The following is a 25,047-nucleotide window of genomic DNA, read 5'->3' on the forward strand; positions in this document are numbered from 1 at the left end:
CAAAGAGGGGAAATATTGTGGTAAGTTTAAAGTATGAACTTTACCTCAAGCACAGACATTTTTTAGATTTGAGGACTGTTTCAAGTCTTTTACAACATGCCCATCAACTCATTCAAGACTTATATTTTAGGTCCTAAGTCAAAGGAAGTCCAAGGCAATTCACAAGTTTTTACAAGCATATTTCAAGTTAAGATGAAAGTCTTTCAGGTCTCTGAATGCTCACTGTTAAAATGACAGTGGTTTAATAGACCAAGTTCTTCCAAATAGAGGCCTTATAATTAAATGTGGAAGGTATGTGGCTATGTGAGGCCTGTCTATTTCTGCTGATGCTTTATGTTTTATTGTTCCAGGTCACAGCTTGAAGGCTTAAAACTTTAAAGCAAAAACATTCCAAGGAAGTTGTCTTTTTTTTAGAGGAAAAGCTTTGCATTTTGAGAAATATGTTCATTTGCCTTCTTGTGAGAGTTACATGAGGAGATTGCTACTAGTCTCATGTCTGACACGGGAAACCTGCTAGCGCGGGTCAGTCCAAAGGTAACAAAGTTCACTCATCTAAAGTAAACTAATTAGCACCTCGTGTATCCTGTTGTGTCACTGTGAGGTTGTAGTGAGGCTGCAGGAATCCTACACTACAGTCTGGTGCATAACCCCCAACGTGTTGTTTCTATACTGTTTTCTTTTACTGATTAACCTCATAACAAGCAGTGTCCATCGGTACATTGTTCATTACAAACCTGTGCTGGGAATCTAAATCTTGTTTGGTTTCTGTCAGTGTAATCATGAAGAGTTAGAACAAGCTGATCCTGTCAACTAGTGTGGAATGAGATGATTTTGCAACCTTTGCACATTACCTCAGAGAAAGTCAAAAGGACAGTGTTAAGGAGCTAAACAAATGTTAAAGACAGGCTCAAATTAAAGGACAGTCTGACCCCACAACCCCTACAGTGAGGGGTTACGGTGGCTCTCTTATATTGTGGGGGACATTTTGCTGGCATGGTTCGGTTCCATTTGTCCCCATAGAAGGAAGGGTCACTGCAAATCAATACAAAATGATTCTGAGGTATCACCTTTACCCTATGATGAAACACTTCTATCCTGATGGCAGTGATCTCTTCCAGGATGACACTGCATCCATCTATGGGACGCAAAGCGTCCCTCGATGGTTTGATAATAGTTATGTGATTCATATGCTATGACCTTCAGAGTCACCGGATTACAATCCAATTGAACCTCTAAGGGGAATTTTGGACTTGAACGTTATTATCTACCACTGTTATCAAAATAGCAAGAAGGAATACCTTTTGGATGGATGGTGTTCATCCCTCCAGTTGTGTTGCAGCAACTTAGAGAATCTATCTGAAACTTTCCACTGCAGGAACTCAGAGCAGGCGTGAGGTGGTGCAGATATTTACAGGAACAGCCCTGTACATGGCCCTTTCAGCCTATCTGTGTCAATGTGGTGTGACTTTGACAGCAAAGTTACCTCGCAGTGAGACAAAACGATTACAATTAGTAATCCCACTGTTATGGGCAAGTAGGACATAGGACATTAGATGGTTTGTTATGTTGGCCTATGTGGTTAGTTTTACGTTTAAGATGTCATCTCCAGATTCTCATGGCTGTCAGGAGTACCGACACTGGAGTAGGTACTTTTTTCACCCCTTAAAAGGCCCTGAAGAAGTTCTACAGGGACGGTTCTTGAGATCAGAACACGCACAAAGGTTCGGGTCGCCCTAGTTCCTGCACTGGACAACAGCCTAATGCCAAGGAGCACTGAAGGTGTTCTGGCAGCAGGGTTTGGCCCAACACTCTACTGAGACACTTTATGTTGGCTTTTTCTATGATGTCTCACCTTTCTGTATATAGCATAAATAATTATTGCCGAGGGACTGCTAAGGTGATTTTTCTTACCTTTGGAAACAGTCAGGCTTCCTCTCCTGCGCTGTTTCCAGTCTTTGGGCAAATCTAAGCATGTCAGCTTGTGTATAAAGTGGTGAAATGAGAGTGGTAGATTGTCTCGATTATGCTGAAAATTGAGCAAGTCAAGCCTCAAATCCTAGTTTTTGTGACTTAAATAGAACTCCTGTCAAAATCTAAAGCCCCACATACACAGCTCTGATTTGCTTTAACTTCCAGTGCAAACCTCATCGTTATATCTGTAGTTATTACTAATTAAGAAGCAGATTAGTGTGTCGCTGCTCCTCCTCTACGCTCTCCTCCCTCCCTCCCTTTAGGTGTTTTCATAGAGCCAGAACAAACACAGGGTGAGGGGAAAAAGTCTCGCCTGCCAAAAGTAGACCCCCAACTTTCTCTCTGTCTCTCTCTTTGTGCACTGCCATACTTCCTTCATTTGCAGAAAAAAAAATGAGCAGGATGGAGACGGCGGGAGGGTGAAAGGAGTGAAAGAAAAACAGTGTTAGCAGAGTAGGAGGAGGATGGTACCATTAACACTCGGGGTTGCATGTTTTTCTTTGATTCCCTGGTCCTGCGGGGTCGGCAGCGCTCAGGTGTGATTAGCTGTGTGAGCCAACGGGAGGTTTCGCTGTAAGCTCAGATCAGAGGCAGTTAATAACTCCTAACAGAGGCGGCCATGCAAACTGCCCCCACTCTGACAGAGCACACTCAAACTATCCATAATACAGATGTATGCTCTCTTTTTATGTCTTTTTCCTTCTCTCTGTATTCTTATCCAATTAATCTGCTGGATTAACTAGATTTGCATCAGCCACATGTTAGGCAGGCTGACGGGACTGAACTTGAACTTTAAATGAACTTTGTTGCATGAAATAATTTTATTGTAACGCTTGAATGAGGCATGGGGGTTGATAAATCATTACTCATGGACGGTAGGTTGGAAAAGGCCTTCTTGAGCTGGACTTTTGCATCATGTGAATTGTTAAAACAGCTGTAAAGTGTATGATGTGAAAGGTGTCGCATGTTGTGCCAAATCCACAGAGAATTATCACCCAATGCTGCATTTCCACTCAGCTAGACACAACTTTGGCCCACAGCTTAATGTTTTGTTTCTCTCCCTGTTTTCATAGGCACAAAAGTCAATTCACTAGAACCCACAATAAATAATAGAAAGATAAAGTTATTGACTAGCTGGCAAACATGATGCAGCATTTAGCAGCCAGAGATTTTACCCAGAATTTGGAGATCAAAACAGAGTTAAAAGAGAGTGAATATTGGACTTACCACTTGACCAGAAACACAAGTCAACACAATTAATGCTTATGTTGCTTTACGTCTGTTGGGTGTGTAAATGGGCAAAATCAACTTCAAGCTGAGGCCTGGCAATACTTTATGGCACAATTGGGCAAAAGTACCACATAGCCTTTCAGTATATTGTACTTCAAGCAGACAACATGACATTACAATAGCTAGTCTTTGACAAAAGACTTTAATCAATCTCAGAGCATTTCAGCAAGGTCAGAAAGCTGGTGGTAGGCAAAGAATGTGATGGCCATGTGATAAACATAGGGTTTACACTCAGGGAAACAGATTTGAATCCCACTGAAGTTGGAAGTGACTTCTGAATATACTGTTTTGGGTCATGCTTGTCTTTTGTGAATAATTTAGGACACAGAGCGAAGAGAGAAGAGCTACAGGAGATGGGCTTTATTGACTTTTTTTTCTTTGCCTTTTCCAGATTTCTGCCTACTGCAGCTTTAGAAGGTGAAGAAATGTCAAAGTTGTGTTTACAGTTTTGTTTCTTTTGCTCCCAAATGTTCAAACTTACGTCATAATTCCTTTCACATTTCCAAAAAATGTTGACTTACTGGATGTAGAAGTTTTTAATCTGACAGCAATGATAAACAGACTTTGTGCAACATAGCCGCTGATCCTGGAGTCTGTGTCTGTGTTTATAATAGAAGGGTTTTCTCCCTGTTTGAAAAGATTAATATCACTGCACCCTGGCTGTCGAGGCTGTTTAAAGTTCTCAAAACTTTCCCCACCACTTTTCTCTCAGCGCCGGCAAAAAAAAAAAAAAAAAAGCAATTACAAAAATAGCAGCTTTTTTTTTCTTTCTTTCTTTTCCCTCCACTGTGCCTCCTCTCTCTCCTCTGTCCACTCTGTTCTGGAGAATAAGGGAAAGACAGGTTTAACAAAAAACAGATTCTCACTGCCCTTAATTTCTTCTGGCTTTTTTTTTTGTCTGTGTTGTAACCTTTTTGCTCCTTTCTTCTCCTCAATCACTTTCCTCTACATATCCCCCATTTTGAAGAAGTGGACGGTTGACAGTGTTGACTGGAAGATGCGCTCAGCTGTTCTTCTCTTCATTACAGTCCTTCAAACACCAGAAGACTTTATTAGATCAATATTTTTACTGTTATGTGTTAATTCAAACCACCTCCAACTGTGCTGGCTTGTTATTGAATAGATTTCTATATGTTTACGTGTGTATGCAGAGCCACCTCTACGTAATACAGTAAGATCTTTATTTACTTTCTGTAGGTTTGCCATTAATTTGCCACTCGAGCTTTTGTTTGAGTGTAACTTGACACTCAGAATGATTACTCTAATCAGGTGGGTTTAACTGTAATATAGTATAAACACACATTCAGGACAACTTTTCCTACAACTGGAATGTCTGTGTATATCTATATGTTCTGTGCATCTCTGCATGCATGCGACTGTGTGGCATGAAACCAACCAACACACTGTTGATGACTCTTAAATTAGGCAGCTGTCAACACAATGGATTAAGCTGACCTTGGAGCTGACGTGACAACGGCCATGAGGCCTGCGCTGCCTTTAGCCTGCTGGCAATCCAATTACACAGTCGAAGCATCAAAGAGTTAAAACCGAAAGAAGTAACTGGAACTCGCATCGACAGGGCGTGTAGCGTGTGTGTCTCACCTCCTGGTTGATTGGCAAATTAGTTTAAGGAAGTAGTTTCCAAAATGTGTAATGACTTGAAGATGTCACACTAAGTTGATTATGAAGCTTGCGCAGACTTGCTCAAAGGTATTAGGCGCTCAAATGCGTGTGTACAGTAATCATAACAGTTTGATTGATACCCTCAAAGCTCTTTTCTCTTGCCTAGCCACTGTTGTGAAAGGTTTGTACTTACAATGTCTGTGTAATTAGCATATGATTTATTATGACGGTTGGTAATTACAGAGTCAGTGTATGGGACTGCCTTCTAGCTGTGTTCTGCAAGTTTTAGGAGGATGAAAAGATGCTATCAAGGAGTTTTATCTGACAAAGATCGGCAAAGCATCCAAAATGAAGCTACAATTAAGTGTTAAGAAAATGATTTAGGGAATCTATTCTAGATTTTTTTGCTCTCAGCTATATCTAGCTGATTGATCTTCTAGCTGACTTGGCCAGAAACAAGTCACCACAGTCACACTGTTTAATCAGTATGGTGTAATTGCTGTAGCATATTAGCTAAACTGTGAACATTCCTTTCAAGTTTAATGAGCATACAAACCCACTCTCACGGTGTGTGGCTGTTGTCACATGTTGTCTTCTTACTTATTGGCTTAATTTGCGTTTCCTGGAGCAGTATTTTCTTGTGGTACTTCACATTTAATCTGTGGTCTTCCCATAAAATATAAGGTAATTACATTTTCACGGCCTTCCTGTTAGACCTGCATCTGTAGATTTGTTTTTAGAGACTTGACAATTTTCCACACAAGACTCCTGCAGTTGCAAACTTATGAAGGTACTTTAGTGTGTTCTTGCCAAAAGATGAGAAAAAATATGCCAGACTCAAATCTGTCTGCTGAATATGAATTTACACAGGTTAGTTTAGCTTTGCATCAAGACTGAAAACAGAGAAAGAGCAAGAAGCAACCTTTGGTCTAAAATTTGAAGCCAATGTGGAAGGGCCAAAAAGATGAAGCTCCAAAAGCCAGACATTCCTCATTGACCCCTATGTTTAAATACCCAAATGTACACATTTACAGCCCGGTACAAAAAACAGTTTTGGTCTGTAGAGCTAACTTTCTAATTCATGACAGCTGTGTGGAGGGTAGATTTTAATTAGCTGGTTCTGTCCAAAAGTGAAAAATCCACCTAAAAGCACCTTTAAGCTTTACTAGTTAAATAGTTGCATCATGTTTATTTCTTCTGAAACTTATTTTCCTAGATAATAGACCTTTAAGTACTTCATTATTAAAATCAATCCAATGAATATGCTTGACAACTGAATAGCTCTGCAATGCATGAAGAAAAAACTGCATTTCTGTCTCCAAGCTGTTCCTTAATGTTGGGTAGATGGTCAAAAACCTTTTTGTAAAGCTCCTGTAGAGCAGTGTTTGAACAGTAGTGTCAAGAGGCTAGGGTGTACTGTGACTCCACAAGCTCCAAAAGACATTAAAAATCTGTATTTTCTACATTCATGTCAAAAAAGAGTGTGGCAGATTATGTGTAGCACATGGTCGCACCACCAGGTGGAGCTTCTCACTGATTGATACAGTAGCGTCACAAGGATGCTACGGTCACTCCAACTACAGATAGTTCTTGGTTGGCAGGCAGAGAACATTGCAGGGGTTTAAGTAGCAAAAGACATCATGACAGAGACTTCTGTGACGTTTAATGTTCTCTGGCCTGAGCCTCTGTGTTTAAGACAAGTCAAGATTGACAAGGACAGTGTTGCTATGTTCGAGTGGTATCTGCAGCTGAATTGTCTTTGCAATCCAAGGTATGTGTCTTCGACTAAAGCAGCAGTATCAGCAACTGTACACCATGCTGAATTTATTTAATCAATTAATTGATTATTTGTTAAGAAAACGATTCAAGGAGTGATCCTGCCACAACTTGTGCTCTCCCTTTACAACACCTAGGATGGACATAAAGGAAGAATCAGGCTCACAATAGTGCCGATAGCGATCAGTTAAAAAATGATCGGCCCTAAGCAGAGTATTTCTAAAAAATTTTTCCTTGAGATAGAGCCAGGGTTGCAGTTTCACCCCATAGTGCTGCCTTTATGCTAATAGAGCAGTTGTCTCGACTAATATTCAGTAAGAATGGCACCATCTAAAATGAGGTGCAAAAGTGTCCTGCACAAGGGGTTGGAGAGGTGTACAATTTCAGCCTGGTGTCATGAAAAGACATGTGAACAGCACACCAAGTCACTTTATGTGTTACCAGAACCCATTTTTTGCATGTTGTGTGTCATTGCATGCCATGTAGTAGCAACAATTGACCCCTGACCTTAACCCTAACCTTAACCATTTTACATGTTGTTTTAACACCATAGAATGACATGCAAAAAGCCTCAAATACGTAGGTATGACAAGTGAAAAGTGCCTCACGTGTCATTGTATTTATACCAAATCCCATGGTATGTTAGCAGTTTAAATACGGGTCCACCATTGAGTCTCTCTGCTCACCCAACAACCTCGCAGCCCACAGCATAAAGTCTGCGCTGTTTTTGGTCACAATAGGCTCTTAGCTAAGACTGTGAACTTGTGTGTGCAGTATTGAGAAACTCTGGATTTTAGTTTCATTTCAGCTCACCTCGGTGCCAGTGTCAACAATGCTGTGGTTCTCAGAGGCTGGCCAGGGCTGATGATGATTTGCTCCACACCACAAGCATCACACCCATTCAGACTGAGGGGATGACAGCTCCACTCAATTTTTGGATATAGTTCTTCACTGCCACATGCTGATCTACTTTAGCACTCCACATCAGAATAACGCAGGGGGTTCTGCAAAACCTATTTCATTTTTGGGATCTGGTTCAGAAAATATGTCTCATTGTGAAACTCTTACTGTTGGAACGTGCCAAGGACAGGCTCTCAACCAGTGAGTTTTCTCAACCCATAGTTTAACTAAGAGTAAAAGAAATAGCTATTGCAGTATCCACAAATTGCTGAGTACCAAACTGCCAAACAAGGAAAATTAAGTGATGAAACTTTATTGGCAAAAGGCATAAAATGGTGTTCTGTCCATGCTTGCACTCACTTTTGGATGGAGTATTGATTGTTAAATGTGTTTATACTATACCACTTTGGAAAAAAAGACATCCTTCTGGGACTTTTTTCACCTCTGTCCTTTAGTTTGCACGTCCGGAGTAGACTGCTGCTTTAACCCACAAGCAGGCAGGCACTCAGGCTTCTACATAAAACACTGAGTCAAAGAACTGCACACACAGTTACTCTTACAAACCCTATCTCTCACACATGTTTAGTTAAGTCCTTGGTGGGGCTTAATTGCCGTCTTGTTGTGGATTCTTTTGAGCGCGGTGCTGATTGATTGGGGATCAGGGCCCTAATATGGCTCATCGGGGACAGGCCCTTTGACACGGCCTGGTCCCAGGGCACCGGCACTGTTTGAAACCAGAGATCCCACTGCAGCCCCCTCCCACAAGCCTGCTTGGCTCTCTGCTAAATGCTGCCCAGGTCAGGCGATTTCACAAACATATATTCCGACACATGCCAACACACACACTTGGGCACTGTCACGATGTGTAGACGGCTTTAACCATTAAGGCAATTTGCATTATTAGATGCTACTAAAGGTGTAAGTCTGTCTTTGCACACTTTACCGCACACCATGACTTTCATGCACAACTCATTATGAACAGAGCTTTCACAGTCAGCTTGGACAAGGCTCACTTCCTGCTTCCTGCTTCCCAGGTTCCCTTGTGTCTGTCTGTTGGTGATCCTGTTGGCAGGTCTGGTCAAGGTCAGGTCTGGTAAAGTCTGAGGTTTAAGAGAGAGAGTGTGTGTGTGTGTGTGTTTCTGTGAATCATGGTTTCTCCCTGAGGGTTAAAAGGCCTAGATGGGGTATGTGGGGTTTCCCTGAACTCTGCCCTAAACCTCCCGTGAACACACACACTCCTACATAGAAAAAAGAGGCAGACATGTATGTATAAAGTGTTTTTTCTTTGCCCTTGGTGGTGGTGTTAGCGTGTGTGAGAGAAACAGGGGTAGACACAGTGTATCGTGAGTATTTGTAGGTATAAATAGAGGCTTTTGTTTGCTCTTTGGACCTTTTATCCCATGATCCAGAGCCAAAAGGATGTTTAAAGATTTGTCAGGCTTAACAGGATCAATGCAGTTTGATGTTGAGGCTGCCAATAAAGGATGTCCTTTTCTTTTAGCAGTTAAGGTCAGTTTATCAATCAGTTTTGCATTTAGCAGCCTTGGTGCCAGACAAATTGCATGCATATGACTAGAGGGCACTTTGGGTTGAGATAAAATCACATTTGCTGAATTTAGTGCCAACGTCCAAAAACTTGACCTATAGAGTATAATCGTCCCTACCCCCAGGACACATTAAGGAGTCAACTTCTGATCTCCTTCTTTTTAAAATACTGTAATAACAGAAAAATCTTAACAACACAGTGTCAGTTTATCTTGGGTACAATGGCATCCTGGGGTTTTAGTGAACCATACTTACAGTGTTATTACTGTCAACAGGCTCACAGCCTGCGTTGCTTTGTATGTTTTCTGTTTTGACAAATCAAATTGTGTCTGAGAAGTAATGTCAAACTAGTTTTACAGTGGACAGAGAGTCCATCCATCCATCCATGTGTATATATATATATATATATATATATATATATATATATATATATATATATATATATATATATATATATATATATATATATATATATATATATATATATATACTGACATACTGACAGTATATCTACTATATACTGTATAATTTATACACACACACACACACACACACACACACACACACACACACACACGCTCTCTCTCTCTCACACACACATATACAGTCTATATCTAGAGCCCTGTGACAAAAGAAAGCATATTTAGTTTCTATCTCTGTGAGCAAATTTTCACTCCTCACGTGTATTTGTAAAGTTAAAACAATCTTCATATGCAAAAATATCTGTGTGACATTTTCTATCATGATAACCCGAACCTGTCCATCCGTAAGTCATGTGTTGGCCTGCGAATCACTAGTGTGCGCTATTTGTCTCAAGCAAGTTGTGGCTAAAGAGGGTAAAATGTCAAACCTCTATTTCCAGTCATTATCGCCTGATTTATACTTCTGTGTTGAATCTACACTATAGGTACTGCATAGTTACATACCCTGAACCTCCCCAGAAATGTAAATACAGATGATCAGACCACAACAAATCTGAATTTTATTTTCTGTTGTGACAAACCGTTTAGTGTTTTAGGTCAGAGATAAGTGCCCAATAAAACAGTGGAGAAGATTTATTTCTGTATTTAGCCTCTTCATTTTTTCTCTTCCTGCCATCAGACCAGTTCCTCTGAACATATACAACATACACAAGCACACACATATATCGACCACATTGTAAATATGGATGACAACTGTGAGAGTGTTCGTCTGGCCCTTGTACCAAGTGAATAACGTGCTGCTTAGTGCCATTTGTTTTTAAGAGTGCAGGGGCCTATAAATTACGTTTTATTGGAAGATGCTGGAGCCACGTCCGCTTCAGACTGTTTTGAATAGAACACTACCCTCGGCAAAAAGATTGTTTGTGTGTGTGTCTGTGTGTACATGTCTAGTTTAAATTCTGTATGTTCTTATATCCATGTCAAGGTTTGTGTTTTTAGCTACCCCGTAATCATGTCTTCGAGCAAGGCATTAATGTCACTAATGGCTGACTGGAATCTTTGGTTTAGTCGGAGTTATTTTTTGATGGAGTGTTGTGATTTACCTCCCGTTATGCCCACATTCCTTCAGTTTGTGGATTGTCTGCTGGAGTTTCATCAAGAGGTATTCTTGCTACTTGCCCACAATCCCCAGAAACTTCAGACAACATGCCTGAACTTACTGGATGTGGGTTGTGTGTGTAGGCAGAAAAATGATAATAATTCCCAGGATGCATATAGCAGAGAAGGAAAAGTCATCAGTAATTCTTGTTGTTGTGTTTCATTCTGATATTAAAAGGATGCTGTCAGTGGAAAAAAAAGTAGATTTGTTGAGACTGTCAGACAAATCAGATAATGTTTGTGATGATTTACATCTGTAGACACAACAGAAAATTGATCCATTGGACAACAGCATGTAACACGTATTGTCAACAGCAGCTTTGTTCTACTATATGATTGTGTTTTAAGGTTGATACCCTTTAACTAAACATAAGCCGTCTGTGTTTGTTTTCTGTGTCCCACCGACACCTTTGACAGCAGATTGTGTTAAGAGGGATTATTTACGAGCGCCACAGTGCAACAGTGTTTTCTTTCCCCACAATACGTGTATTTAGTGACTCTTAATCACTCTCATCAAGGATTATTCCACTTTCCTCAGGAAGCCGCGCTTTTGTTTAAACGTGTGCAGCCTTGTTCCTGAAGCACTGTCAGTATCCAGTCAGCCAAAACATGTGTCCTCCTGTCTTTTTTAAGTGTCTGCCTTGTGTGTGTTCAGATTGGGATCTGTGATGGAGGCAGTGTGCTGCCATAAATCATGCAGGAAAGTGTGTGTGTGTGTGTGTGTGTGTGTGTGTGTGTGTGTGTGTGTGTGTGTGTGTGTGTGTGTGTGTGTGTGTGTGTGTGTGTGTGTGTGTGTGTGTGTGTGTGTGTGTGTGTGTGTGTGTGTGTGTGTGTGTGTGTGTGTGTGTGTGTGTGGAGGGGTGCATGCTGTCTAAATCACAGAAGTAGCTCCGCTCTCGGCAATTTCATTCTTTCTTTTTTGCTTTCTTTGCTCTTCCTGTTATTATTATTTCCACACGGATGTTTTTAGGCAGCCTGAAGTCAATTGATGGAATACTATTAAGAAACCCCCCCCTACTAAAGACAGGAATTTTTGCAGCAACAAAAACGGAACACAAGAATCATATATGTAATTCTCCTCAAGGGGGAAAAAGACTTGCAACAAAAATACATTATCAACAAGTGTGTTTATTGTACTCTATTGTCAATCCTGAAGATGTGTTTTTCATGTAAAGGTAGTCCTTCCTGGGTGATTGATTAATGGTATAATATGAATTTACATTTACTTTTTCAGACATCACAGTTGTCTGGTTCTGCTCATTGTTGTCCAGTTTCCAACTTTTCCCCAATTATCTCTAATTCTTTCTTCCAGTTTTTCTCTCTGACTTTCCTATTCCTCTTCTCTGTACTACTTTTTAACTTTCCCTTTCTTGTGTTTCTACTTTCCTTGATTGTTAAAGCTATTAGTCAAACAAAAGCTTCCCACCCTCCTCCTCTAATTCACCTCTCTCGTGGTGTGACCCCTGTGCTCCAGTTGTTTGTATGTGTATGTGTCTGACTAAACACCACTGGGTTTATGTTGGCTTTTAGCAGACATATTGCCTCCTATCCTCCTAATTGACAGGCTGATTGACACCCTCTCTCCCTCCTCCCACCTGAAGCTCTGATTTCCCTTCCAGTCCTCCGGGGAAGTGATGTCACCAGGCTGGGAGTTTTGCGAGGAGTGACAGGATTGATGTAGGGTCCTTTCCTGCATGTTGAATTACCATGTATGTGTCGACCCTGTTATTAAAACTCTTTAGCTTCATCCACACTGGCGACTCCCAGCCTGTGTGGGCAGAGTCTGGGCCTAACAACAAATTCTTGTCCAAGACATCAAACAGCAGCATCTTGAATATCTGGGAGGGGTTTTGTACATTGTTTTCAGACCATGTTACATTCAGTAAGATGTTGACATAAATACATGTTTACTTTTTTTTTATTAACTGAAAAATAATTCAGCCTCACAGAAGCTGAAGTGTTCACTATTTACACCGGCAAGTACCTGCTATGTCTTTTCTAGGAAAATAACTATGACGCATTTCATATTTGTAGCATCACAAACATTTGCTTATGTGACATAAATACAACAACTGTATATGTAACCTGAGCAGAGATAGCCTCTGTTACTGTGGGCCACGTTCAGACTGACTACAGATATGCATGTAAAAATGAAGCCTCTTCATTAAAGGTCCCATATTGTGCCCAAGTCTCACATTTTCCTAGAATGTATCTTTCAGTTTTCATCATCATTTAGCTCTGTTCTACCACAATAAAAAAAATTCTTACCATATGGGACATTTAATTTAAATAATACAAGTTTGAGCAGAAGTAGAAACAAAAAATAAGTAGCGTAATTAGATGATAAATTAATCCTGGTTCAACTTTGTAAGGACATGAAGGTTTCATTTGTACCATTTACACGTTCACTGTTTATATAATATTTTATACTGTGATAACTTTCCAGGGAAGTAAAATTCCTTTTTACTTTCCGTAATTCCTTATAAACCTTTGTTCCGGGTTTGGTACCTGCAGTCCTTCAGATTCATGGATGTATCACTCAAACTGGACATTCTCACCATATTACCAAAGATGTGCTTATGCACAGGCATTAAATTTGGATTTGTGAGGAGGGGGAGCCCTTGTCAAGTGAGGTCAGGGCTCACAGATCATGTGTGTTTAATATGTTTAATAATTAAACTACATTCCATTTACTTCCACTGAATTGGTGACATTTCAGAGTTAGCTCTCTGGTAGACTGTCATTTCTGTTGCGTTTTATCTGTGTGCTTCCTGCACCTGAAAACATGTATTCACTGAATTTAAAGAAAAACGTTCACCTTAAGCCTTGTGAACCTGTGAATACACCTTAATCATAGCTCCAGGAGCACGCCAATTATACTGGCCTGTGCTCAAATACACTGCAGTGGCAGACCTGTATTGTTTTCATTATTGTAATTTGCATTTAATTGACGGTTCAGGAAAGATAATTATTAAAGTCACCTGCTGTGCAGAAGTTGCACTCAGCCTCTCTCTCAGTTTGGAGACAGTATTGCTCCTTCTGCTGTGTGGTGATGCTGCTGCTGTTTATTAAAGTCAAAGAAAAGAAGGCAGTATTCTACAACTGTTAGTTCAGTGCGACACAGTGTCTGAAAGCAAATTTTCAGAATTTTTACGAGCAGGTTATGCCGTGATACTGAGGGAAGTAGACGTAGCTGAGCTCTACTGGGCTCCAGCCTAATTTAACCACTGCCTGTACATGGAAAAAAGGCTGATTTAAAGGATTTCCTCCTCAGAGCTATTTATCAGAGGTGACCATTTTTTAAAATATTTGAAGTGAAAAGAAAACCCACCACCTTAAATCCATCCCTTATGTCTCTTCTTGCTTCCTTCCTCCCTCAGTATGCCCTAAAAATCCTTCTCTCTGACAGAAGCCTCTATTGTTGCAGTCAGTGAGCAGTAGTAACATGAGGACCCAGAGGGCCGTCTCTTTCTCCATTGTATCCTAATGCGGGGCCTCGGTTGCCCTCGCTCACTGCTCATTCCCAGTGTGGTCACGGGCCACTGGCAGCCACAGATCCCAGTCAACCTCGGCCTCTGGTGGCCATTTTGGCTCCCTGTCAGTGAGAGATCATTGCACACTGCAGCCACGCATGCAGCTCTGCTTTGATAATGTAATGATGCTGTCAGTGATTGTACGCCAGTTTGAAGGGACAAACACACGAATTGTTGCCTTGCAGTTATTGTTGTGAGTTGCCAAATATAGTTGTATATTCCAATATTGCACAGATGGAACTAAACAAGTCAGACTTTAACAACAGCCTCAATAGCATTTTTTAGCTGAGAACCAATTCTGTGGTACCTGACAGAATAATGCTGAACAGATTTAGTTTTCTCATTTAATTCTTCCATTGTCTTTGTCAGACTCACTTTCCAGGAGGAAACACAGTCTCTTGAGGACGGCAATTGTCTATTGTTTTCTTCCTCTCATCTTTTCTTGCCATCTGTTCCTTCCCAGACTCACAAGTGTGTTTGATTTGTTGTTGGACACTTTCTCTCTAATGCATGCACACCATGTGACACACATACACAAGCATTCACTAATACTGTCCTCATGATTTAATGAGTTCAAGGTAGGGCCCAACAATTTCAAATTGAAATCACAGTTTGAAACAATCAAAATTAGCGAACTTCAGAGATTGCAAATTAGGGTTTATGTAATGCAGTAAGACTGGCCAAGCATTTAAACTATTGTGTCAGTGGTTTTGCAAATTTATGCCGTTCTCCCAGTGTGACAGTCACACTTTTGATGGTATCACATGCGGTAATGCTCCTTCACATGTGATATATAAATCTACTGCCCAGTGAATATTGAAGTGGACATGAAAAATTACAAGTAAAATCAAATCACAGTATCTGTCAGAAAAATCGCAGATGTTCCCCCAAACGGTTCAGCTCTTGCTCAAGAACATATTTAAATTCAACTCATGAAATGTGTTGGCTGTCATTCCTGCAGTGTGTCACCTTCTTTACTGACTCTTAAAGATAGAATCAGGGTAAAAATGAATACACAACTACTTCAAGTAAATCTTTAGATCAAAGTATGAATGTAATTCTGAGAGGTTTTCTACACTGATCAGACACAACATTAAAACCACTGAGGAGTGAAGTGTAGCATTAATTGTCTTGTTACAATGCAATGTTGAACCATTATATCCTGGGTCCGAGTGTCCATATGGATGTTAATTTGACAAATCCCAACCTACACCTTGTTCCAGACCAAGTACACCCACTTAATAGCAACAGCAGTCCCCAGTTTGAGTGGACTCCCCCAACAGTTCACCCTGCCAGCTGCAAAAACTAGTCAGGAACAGCCTGAGGATCACGACAGTGAGCCCAAGGCATTGACCTGGCCTCAGACTCACCATATCCAAATACTGTCAAGCTTCCATGGGACGTGCCAGAACAAGCCCAAACCATGGAGGCCCAAAGGGTACTCTGCCAACGCCCCAGTGCCAGACACCACAGGGCACCCTCAGAGGTCCTTTGTCCATGCCCTACCAGGTCAGAATTAAATTGACTATGCAGTGTTTGCAGCTGGTTTCAATGTTGTGGCTAACTGGCGTATATCTAAACCCATTTGCTTCCAATCATACATACATCCACTGATTTCCAATTACATTTTATATGACAGATTATGGAAAAATCGTCTGGAAGGCTCATTTTATTTTAGCCAGGGATGTGTAATTTCTGCATGGTAAAGCAATTTAAAGACAAATTGATTGCATTTCTTACTTTTAAGATCCTTTAAAAGTATGAACTGTTCAGCATGTATCGTTCAAGATTCTGCTATTTATTTTTCACAGTGGGTGAAAATGAGAAAAAAAACAACAAAAGAATGAAAACACCAAAATATATTTTATGAAATAAGTATATATTATAGTGTATTGGATATAATGGGATAGTTTGTACAAGGCACATAACCCAATAAATATGTGGCTTAGGAAAGGAAATGTATTGGTCAAGATACACTTCCTGACTGTGTTGAAGCTTTTAAACAGCCCTGTCAAAGCTTATTATTGTTTCAGATGCCACCACAGTTCACAGTTGAATTCTCTGAGAACATGGTGCTGATGTGCACTGCAACAAAACCAGAGAGGGAGTCTTTAAAAACAATAAAACACTTGTGTAGACTGAGCTGAGGGGCATCCCCAATCAGGATACAGCAGCTGTGACCTCATGCTGCCGGCAGCTCATCTCCTCCTCACTCAGCACACATAGCAGCTCCTGGAAACAAAACCCTGAAATCTAAAATGTCATCAGGATCCACCCCTCACGTCCTCGCCTTTAAATCTTTCTATATTCCCTCCATCAAAGAGCGTTGAGTTTTACATCCCCTTAAACCCAAAACTGGAGACAAACCTGCCATCACAGCCCACAGATTGTTGATGTATCCAAGTTAACATCCTCATGACCTAAAGATTTCTGTGCTAATTATAACCTACTCCAAAAACAAACAAAGAAAAGGAGGCATTTGCTCATTCTGGAATAAATTCATGAGTGTATGCTGCAGTAACAATTTCATGGATATTTAAAAATATTTCACAATGTCAGATTCACATATCGCAATTCCCTTTTTCATGACCATAGAGCTAGCTTTGTCAAATGGCACCTTTTGGTTGATTATGAGTTTTAAAGAATGCAGTTGTTGTTTTGTCTTTGATCTCAAGCTGAACTTCTTGTTGATGATTCAGTGTGAATCATCCATTTTTGTGGTCTTAGTATTCAACCATCTCGAAAGAAAACTCTCCTTTTCCTGTGACAATTACATTTGCCTCAAACTTCTGTCTCAGAGATCAAGGCAGTGTCTGTGTCATTCTATTGATTTGTCTGCCAAAGGATCACTCAAAAGTGATATAAAACAGCCCTTGGTCATGTTTGCGAGAATGTTGCTGTTACAGTCCAGATATTTATATTTTATGTATTTATTCCACACCACCTTAACTCCAGGGATGGTAATGTCAGTCTGATGGTTGGTTCACCACTTTGGTCAAAACATAAATTTCTCCACAGCTATGAGATGGTTTGCTGTGCAATTTAATGTAGACATTATAGTGATCCCCAACCACCACCATGAGGATTCACATTCATAGCTTTGGGTGAAATGTCTTGACAACGTTAGGATGTACAGTACTATGAAGTGCATCACTGAATCTACAGCCGCTGAGGAAAAAGTGTCCCATGGAGAAGTAAGTTTGACATTATACATCTACCTAATAAGTTTAAATCCAAAGGTTAAGACTCTGGAATATTCTTAATTGTACAAATGAAAGCTATAACTGGCGGTTGTTTTCATTGTCAGTTAATCTCAGCTATTTTCTTGAGTGATCTATGAGTTGTTTGGTCTGTAAAAATGTCAGAAAATGAAAGCCAGTGTTTCCCAGAGCCCAAGATGACATCATCAAGTGTGTTTTTTTCCCCAAAACTCAAAGATATTCAGTTTACTGTCACAGAAGAGAAAAGAAACCAGAAAACATTCAGATTTAAGAAGCTACAATCAGAAAAATTAGAATTACATTTCTTTAAAAATAATTTATATTGATTAGATTTTATCAAGTTACTGATTAGTCTAACAGTTGACAACTAATTGATTAATCATTGCAGCTCCTATAGAAACTACCATAAGTTAAATATTAAAGTTAAGATCCTACATTTTTTTGTATAGTATAAATATACCTGACTAATTTAATTATGGGGAAGACTGTACAATACGATGCACAACAGAAACAAACCCAAATAACTTAAACATTAAGAACCTACAGTTTAATCAACTATAAATTAAGATTAAAATCCAATAAAATTTAACAAAAACATTAAAAAAAATCCAAAAATTCTCAATGAGCAAGCACATTTTAGCACACCATTAGCATGGCTGTACACCCCATTTTCTCGTCATGCTAATGGTTCGTTCCTGTTTTTCGCAATCTTATATCTATCTAGTTTTATGATGTATGGAATAATTTAGCTATTTAACAGTATTCTATCCACACTTAATGTGAGTCACAAAAAACACTTTTAGTTCATGTACTTATGTCGATCCCTCTCAAAAAGCAAAACAGGCTTGAGTTTAGCATTAAATCTTTTCTATATTTTTACACTAGTTTGCTCATTTGTATGAGTTTTATGATATAGAAAAGAACTACCGCGCTATTCCGCAAAGCCAGACTTTCCTGAGCAGCTCACACTTACTGTACTGGCACCACCCAGGTGTGAATGTATGCATCCATGTGACTCAGGGTGGTGCTGCAAAAAGGAGCATGGTGGCTTAGTGAGCGAGTCCCTGAATAAATAATAAGGTTGGACAAAATGTAATTGGACAATGTATCAATGTCCTCCATACCTTGTTTAAGTTCTGTGGTGAGGCTCGGCTTTCTGTTTATATCTGGATTATAGATTGAGTCTCGGAGGGAAAAGCCTTCCCTTGTAATTAACTGTTATAAAACATTATGCAGAGGGCTCATGGCGTTGGTGTGTTAAATAAAAGGCCTGAACTGCTATCCACTGTTTACACAAATAGCAACCACACTTGGCTCTCCCTGCCTGGGATAGCTTACACACACACACACACACACACACACACACACACACACACACACACACACACACACATGCACTCACAGAGAAATAAATGGATACAAAACTCAAGAAACATTTTCGGAAAACCTCAGATGTCTCACAGTGATTAGGTTTTTATAGATGTGTCTTTCCTAAACGTTTCTCTTTTCAGACATGCTGTAAGTTATGTTGCACTGGACAAGATAGAGACACTTTCATTGGCCTCTCCAATGTGGCTTAGAGTCCAAGTTGATACAGAAAAGAATGACAGAAATTGAAATACAGAAAACAGCGAGGGGCGATTTTGCGATTTGGGCTGAGCTGGCTCGGCTGAGAGGATTTGGACTGGCCAGAGTTGTAATTTGCCCGCGGGGATCTGGCTGCATTGTGGTGGATCGTCTCCTCTCCCTTGTCATTTTCTTGTCTGTGTGTGGCTTCGTGTTAGTGTGGATGCTGTGCTCACCATCCTCTGTGACGCACAACCAAACTAACCTCTGGGCTGCCTGCACACAGTCCAGCCCTCACTCTTTATCCCGTGTGTGTGTTTTCCCATGCTTTCTAGTTGCCTTCTCATATTCTGCTGCATTACATTCAGAACACTAACGACCTAATCAATCAACAGTCCCTTCAACTGTTTTTTCTTTTTTTACAGTGGTAGCTTTTTTTATTGCAGGATTCTCCCTTTGCAGCCTTAATGCCCGGCATGATTTTCACTTAAAGACATGAAGGAGAGGGAAAAAACATCTGAAGACGAAGCAGTTTGTGAGTTTGTGGCTTGTTGAAGGGGTGCTAAGGCTTCTGCAGGCACACCGCAACATGAACTCATCATTACTGATATCCATATTTTTGTAGGTAATTACATATTCTAAGGATAAGATCTGCTTAAACCTGTATTAAGCTGTAACTGTTCCCATATCTTTGTGTTATCGGCAGTATGCAGACCACTGCTTTATGGTGCCGTGTGAGTGTAGTGTGTCCACGTCTGGAAAATCCATTTAGATCAGTAGAGAGGGAACTGACCTTGGCCCTTCAGTCACTTAACACTCCTCAGAGAGAGGGAACCTTATGACCCCACACTCACACCAAAGCTACACACCCGTGGTGATATTGGCGCTGTGTGTGTGTGTTTTGTGTGATTGTGAACATCTATTTATTTGTGCTTGCCTTCATGCACCATTGTCACTTTGTTTTCAGTTGCATCTTTAAAGCATCTGAGTGCAGTTTTATAGTTTGTGGGCTAATTAGTGTAGTTTACACACAGTTACGTCCCTTGTAAACTACCTGAGTCACATCAACAAAGGCGGCAGATGTGTTTGAATGATAATATAAGCATATAAGCTGCGAGAAAAACAACGGTGTGTGAGATGAAAGTGGCTTTTTTCAATGACACAAATGCACAAATTGTTAAATTAAAATGAGGTTCTGTGTTTGACACAATTTTTTTCATTCTCATTAGTCATAATTGGAGTCGAAGACTTCATGTATCCGCTTTATAATTTAATGTATTAACTGTTTTCCTAAATTTCAGTGTGTGGTCAGTTTCAAAGGGAGTGCTTCTGTTTGCCATTACTCAAACATGAGGATATACCTTACGTCAGCCAATAATATGCATGTCTATGTGCAGCGGCATCGGGTACACCCCTCCGCTGTATGTTGTGGTTGTGCCTGGTCTGAAAGTCTCCATATGGCCCGACTTAAAGCACATGACAGGGTGATCTCACACTGAGCGAATGGCCTGCTAGTAAGCATGTGGTTAGTATGTGTGTGCATATACGGAATGGGAGAGGTGAGAGATCGAGGCACAAGAAACAAGCAGGGACATAAGTGGGTTTAAAAAAAAAAGGACATGAGTTGCTACATGAACAAGGAAAATTAGAAAAGAGCTCAAACATAAAGGAATGATGTTGCATAGCTGTGAAAACATGGTGGCTGTCTCTGTCTGCGTATGTTTCACATTATGGCTCATGGTGACATCTCTCTGCCATAACAGGAATAAAGTGAAACATCAGTCAGTTATTAATCCTTAATGCGGTTTACATCTTTGCTGTGGACTGAGATCTCTCTCTCTCTCTCTGTGTTTTAGATCCCTGCCTATGACATGACAGTGACTTATAATTAGCCAAGCAAAGGCAGCAATAAGAAACAGCTTTTTCTTCAACAGAGGTTCAACTGGTTTCTTTAGTGATATTCTAACACATGCTGACCTCTAGTGGTGGTTCTGTGCATTGCATCATGGATTTTGACTCCTACCTTCCTCTGTGTTCTTCCAAATATGAAATATATGTTGTGATTGTTCAGATAACTTTACATTTTCCCTTTTTCCTCTTTTCTGTGTCCTCTCAGGGCAGAAATTGATGACGACGGGTTCTGCCAGCCGTACAGAGGAATAGCCTGCGCCCGCTTCATCGGCAACCGCAGCATCTTCGTCGACTCACTGCAGATGCAGGGTGAAATTGAAACACAGATCACAGGTGGGAAAAATCTGTTGAAGTCCGTTTAATCCTCTATCTGGCTAAAATATTTATTTCATTTATGCTTAAGAATGGTTCAAATGTGTTCTACATGTATTTTCATAACATAGCATTTTCTTTTATTACACAGTGGTATCTTTTTGAAGTTTTCTGTACATTTTATGCTTTTTCAGTCTTATGTTTGGGTCCATCTGGTAATAATTCAGTATGGACATAATTTTTGCATATATGCTTAACGCAATTAAAAGTACATTGGCATGGGGGAGACGCTTACCATCGTCATGGGGATAGCAGGATAGCAAGTGGAGAACAGACAAACAATACATAAGAGAACAAGACACATTTGCAATCATGCAATCAAGACCAGACTCGATGCCTGGAGTAGTTGAAAAAAAAATCTGAAATAACAGAACAAGGTAAATATTGGTAGGAAATCCACAATTTTTGTTAGCAGGTATAAACTTCAATTGCACAGTCAGTGGAAAACTAAAGTTCGTTATATGATATTGAGGGTCCTGGCCTATCCTCAGCTGAACTGATACAATCACCTGACACACTTGTGATTTATTATCTGTTTCCTGACGCCTCTACTCGCTCCTGATGATGGTATAACCTGAAACTGAAGTAGCACCTCTGTCGTTTTGGGGAGTAAATACAGTCTCGCGTGTTTTAAATATTAGTGGTCAACAAAGCTTTTCAATGCATTTAGGAACAAACTATTTTCTCCCTCTCTCATGTTTTATGTCGGAAAGTCAACTTTCATCAGGTGAGTTCAACAGTTCAACCATCACTGCTCACATACACAGATCAGCCACAACATTAAAACCACCTGCATAATATTGCATGGGTTCCCCTCATGCCGCCACCATGGGGCTTGGTCTGCATCTGTGTTTTTTGTTTTTTGGGTGGTACGTGTCAAAGTAACATCCACAAAGCTAGAACTCAAGGTTTCCCACCAGAACATTGCTAAGTAATGAGATCATCATTGCTATAACCTTTACATGTCAGTGGTTTTAATGCTGTGGCTGATCAGTGTGTGTCTAGAGAAACTTGTTTTTATGCAGATTAAGCATCTTTGTAAAGGTGCCTTCTCAGCATCTCCTTGATCAATGCAATCCTGCACATTAGAACTTTTCGGAAGATGAACCTTCATTAATATGTACCAGGAAGGAAGCAGGGGTGACTTCCAGAGTTCAAAGGAAGTTCAGCCAGGTCACTCCTCTGTATGGAGCACACATGGCCCACATACAGTTTAATACTACTACACATGTCTGCGTCTCAGCTTCTGTGTTTGTGTTTTGCGTGTTTCTGTGCTCATGTCCTCGAAGGTCAGTTTTAATGTGTGTGTTATTGATTGCATCCGTGCAGCTGTCAGCTTTTCCCCTGAACAGGGACAAAAGAGGCCCATGAGCCCGGACTCTAATCTGAAACATCAAGGACGAGTGATGATTAAGATTTATGTTGCCACCATAAGCCTACAGTAGGACTGTAAATCATAAACGTTACAGCCAAAGCATCCACACTCAGCTTCTGAAATTTAATGACACCTTTATTGATCTTTATGATCAGTTCTTTCAAGCAACATGGGAAGATTTGGCCAACTTTACTTATCCACACGTAAAGCTGCCTAAATCACGCTAAATGGTAATGACAAGCACAGATGTTTGCAATAACATGTAAAGTACAGTATCATTAAGAGACATGCATTCATCTTAAGTCTTCTTGGATCTGTTTTGTATAGATACCTAAGAACTCAGTGGAAAGAGTGTGTATTCATGGCCAACCTCAAAAACTGTAGCAAAGAGCAAAGAAGATTGATTTGTACGCTCTCCGTGTCTTTTTTCCAGATCAGTCAAAGAATGTGGAAGATATTCAGTTTTTATTCTGTGTCTGAACATATAGATGAATTCTGATGTCTGGCCACATCCAAAAATAACTGATTCCTTTTTTTATATTCAAACCTTTTCCGTCCTTGTTTCCAGCCGCCTTCACCATGATCGGTACATCCAACCATTTGTCCGATCGGTGCTCCCAGTTTGCCATCCCGTCCCTCTGCCACTTTGCCTTCCCGACATGTGACCGCAGCACGGGGACCGACAAACCTCGGGACCTCTGTAAGGACGAATGTGAGATCCTGGAGAACGACTTGTGTAAGACGGAGTACATCATCGCCCGCTCCAACCCAATTATACTGAAGAGGCTGAAACTACCGAACTGTGAGGACCTGGCTGCCTCTGACAGCCCTGAGGCTGCAAACTGTCTGCGGATCGGGATCCCCATGGCCGAGCCCATTAACAAGAGTAAGACATGTTCTCCTGCTGATTGTATAACTGACAATACTGATAATATGACATTATTATGGTCTGAGGAGAGCTGTTCCGATAGCTCCTTGTTCACAAAAAATCTCATTATCCCTCTCCTGCCGTGCATGATAGCTTATTATTTTCATCTGTGAAGGATTTTTTTTTTTTGAAGCCATCTCAGATCTCAGTTTTTTCAAATTTTTTTTTCATCACCTCAGGCCAGCAAGAACAAGCTGTAGCCACAACACTGAAACATTTTCACTTTATAAATTTGATATTGCAAATTAAACATTTAGTAGATAGTGCATAAGATTAGCATTTTTGTTATTTGGAATCATTTCTTACTGGATAAATTCAGGTCCTTTATTCACTCTTTTTAGGGGCGCAATGCAGGTAAAATACCCCTACTTACATTAAGGAAGTATTTTTTTTGTATTTTAGGCTTTTTGAAAGTTTGTTATTGTTTCACTAAATATGCACTATTTTGTATTGATGTCCGACCGAATAATCCACAGTAAAATATGCACCTAAAAAAGTTCTGTCTGCTAAAAAGAAAGACAAGTTATGGAATAAAATAACCCACATCTCAAAATTGACCAGTGCATGAAGAAACAATGTTTTTGCCTGTAGTGCGTCGCTTTAACTCCTGAGGACAAAATCAGGTTCTTAAACTGGTAAACGATCCAAGTAGCTATTGATGTAGTCTCTGTGATGTTTGGTGCTGAACAGATAGTGTTCACTTCACCTTTCTGTCCTCCAGATCACAAATGTTACAACAACAGTGGGGCCGACTACAGAGGGACAGTCAGCATGACCAAGTCGGGGCGTCAGTGTCAGCCGTGGAACTCCCAGTATCCTCACAGCCACACCTACCTGGCCGTCCGCTACCCAGAGCTGAATGGGGGACACTCGTACTGCAGGAACCCGGGGAACAAACACGAGGCCCCCTGGTGCTTCACGCTGGACGAGGGGGTCCGCATGGAGCTCTGTGACATACCCATCTGTGGTGAGATACTAGAATACGTTGAAGAGTTTGTAATGTTGTACGTTATGATCAGGATTGTTGCAGTAAGCTGTAATACTCATTTGATATAACTGTTCTGTTGCCATCTCTGTAGACCACAAGGACAAGTCAGGCGGCAGCAACATGGAGATCCTGTACATCCTGGTTCCCAGTGTGGCGATCCCTTTAGCCATCGCTTTGCTCTTCTTCTTCATTTGTGTGTGTCGCAACAACCAGAAGTCCCCCAGGCCTCCTGCGCCGCGACAGCCCAAACCGGTCCGAGGACAAAACGTTGAGATGTCCATGCTCACAACTGCATACAAGCCAAAGGTAGAGAGCAGCGAAGTCGCAGCACACGACACTGTTGGTGGGAAAATAAAGCTAGATCCACCTGAAAAAAGTCATATCATTTTGGACTCTCCTGCAGGGACTCCAAGTAAGTCCTCTTTTGCAGTGTTTGTATTTCAAAGTCAAGAGAGCAGCCTGCAGAAG

The 25,047-nt window shown here is 40.6% G+C and overlaps 1 protein-coding gene across 1 annotated transcript in view; it reads left to right on the top strand.

Annotated features, from left to right (window-relative positions):
- ror1 (receptor tyrosine kinase-like orphan receptor 1) overlaps nucleotides 1-25,047 on the top strand; it is a 147,544-nt gene that overhangs the window by 111,789 nt on the left and 10,708 nt on the right. Inside the window, exons 5-8 of the mRNA XM_023280538.3 lie at nucleotides 21,122-21,249; nucleotides 23,232-23,549; nucleotides 24,313-24,558; nucleotides 24,671-24,885. Of these exons, the coding sequence (XP_023136306.2) occupies nucleotides 21,122-21,249; nucleotides 23,232-23,549; nucleotides 24,313-24,558; nucleotides 24,671-24,885 (907 nt within the window). The remainder of the gene's footprint in view (nucleotides 1-21,121; nucleotides 21,250-23,231; nucleotides 23,550-24,312; nucleotides 24,559-24,670; nucleotides 24,886-25,047) is intronic.

Source organism: Amphiprion ocellaris, chromosome 2, assembly GCF_022539595.1.
Source record: "Amphiprion ocellaris isolate individual 3 ecotype Okinawa chromosome 2, ASM2253959v1, whole genome shotgun sequence".
NCBI classification, from domain to species: domain Eukaryota; kingdom Metazoa; phylum Chordata; class Actinopteri; family Pomacentridae; genus Amphiprion; species Amphiprion ocellaris.